This window comes from Atta cephalotes (genome assembly GCF_000143395.1).
Source record: "Atta cephalotes unplaced genomic scaffold scaffold00048, whole genome shotgun sequence".
NCBI lineage: Eukaryota > Metazoa > Arthropoda > Insecta > Hymenoptera > Formicidae > Atta > Atta cephalotes.
The window spans coordinates 1,096,190-1,097,918 of record NW_012130112.1 but is presented as its reverse complement, the minus strand read 5'-3'; the positions used below and the strand labels follow the sequence as shown (position 1 = coordinate 1,097,918).

The following is a 1,729-nucleotide window of genomic DNA, read 5'->3' as shown; positions in this document are numbered from 1 at the left end:
ACCGTTACGTACCGTACCCCGTTTAACCGTTCCCGTTACCGGTCGGTTACGGTACCGGTTACGGTACGACGTACGTACAGAGAGAGAGAGAGAGAGAGAGAGAGAGAGAGAGAGTATCTTAATAAACATCCTCGTTATTGACGTTGTGACATCAATAAAACAAAACTACGATGTGCCATATTCATCATTCATGACTTCTAGGCACACCTCGATTCCTATCAATTCATATGCAAACGTAAGTGCAGCGTTTCCCTGGAAAAAATTCTTGTAATATCTCATAAATTTTAAGAATTTGTCTTATATTTTAAATTTATGAAAATTTTGAAGAAATATTTTAATCTTTAGATTTTATAAGTTTTTTTTCAGAAATATTTTTTTTTTCAGAAATTATAAAATAAGAAATCCTAGAAATGTCTGAAAATTTTAGAATTCATGAAGAATTTTAGAAAAAAATGCAAACTTTTCCAGTACCTCTGAGAAATATTCAATTCGCACTAAAAAAATTGAGAAATTTTCTAAAAAGTTAAAATATAGAAATTTTATTTAAGCTCTCCTTAAGCGATATTTATTCTATATAAAGAATTTCAGAAAAGATGTGGACTTTCAAAAGAACTTTCAGACAAAAAACGTTTTGAGAACTTTTTTTAAATAGTTGAAAATTATATAGAAATTTTTAATTTTGTATAAAAATCTGAATAATTTTATAAAAAAGTCCAAGAAAAATTTTCACCAAGCCTTCTAATGTTCGTTTCTACCAATGTAGTTTAACTTTAATCTCGGTTCAACTTACTCTTTGTCTTTTCTAATTTAAAAGATTAAAAAAAGACAAAGAGTAAGTTAAACCGAGATTAAACATAATCTACGTTGGTGGAAATGGGCATAAATAGTTCTGATGTAGATCAAGTGACGATCGAATTTCAACTTCGAACATTAATTTGATTTTACTAAGCATCCGGGTAAGATCGAGAACGATTTTGAGAGAATCAGAAGATTTGATAATCGAATTTTCCAGGAATTATTTGGGAACAAGTTATATAACGACCATGCAAATATTTACACAAGACCTTCCGTAATCAGACTTAAAGATCTCGGGAGATGCGCTACCTGGCCGTCGAACCCGCCGGAGGAGTTGTGCATCGTGCCGTGGGTCGACGAGGTGGAGTTTGGCGGGGATCCAGAATTTCCCACGTGACAGCCCACGCCGAGGCCGATGCCGCCTCCGCCTCCGCCGCCGCCGCCACCTCCACCGCCTCCACCGCCACCGCCGCCACTTCCGCTACTTCCACCACTTCCGACAATATTGTTATCGCCCCTGTCCATCCTCTTAACGCGAAGAAGACGTTCCCAGTATGCGCGATCCACCAGGACGATTCTCACGGGCCGCTCCCTCGCGCACTTCCGCCGATCATTCGCGACCCTTGGAGCATCTCCTCTCTTGGACGTCCGTATCTTTACGTGGAACCACGTGGGATTGATGAATCGATTTTACTTCGCAGGCAACTCCGTCGCGATCGCATCGTTATACGACGTATGTAAACGCGCTGATCGCCAATCAATAGTTGATACAATTCTTGCGCAAAAGTGATTGCTGCGTTTAAAAGCTTCGCCGTTCTGCCATTAAAAACGGAATTGTGCAGTAATCATCAATACATTACAGTTTTTTCGTCATCGACGTTCTCCGTTGGAAAGGAAAGAACACACGTGATTTCACACTTGAATATTCGCCATT

The 1,729-nt window shown here is 38.9% G+C and overlaps 1 protein-coding gene across 1 annotated transcript in view; it reads right to left on the bottom strand.

Moving 5' to 3' along the window:
* Nucleotides 1-1,320, bottom strand: part of LOC105622783 (tight junction protein ZO-1) — a 12,799-nt gene extending 11,479 nt beyond the window's left edge. Inside the window, exon 1 of the mRNA XM_012204196.1 lies at nt 1,105-1,320. Coding sequence (XP_012059586.1) covers nt 1,105-1,320 — 216 coding nt within the window. The remainder of the gene's footprint in view (nt 1-1,104) is intronic.
* Between the last annotated feature and the right edge of the window lie 409 nt (nt 1,321-1,729).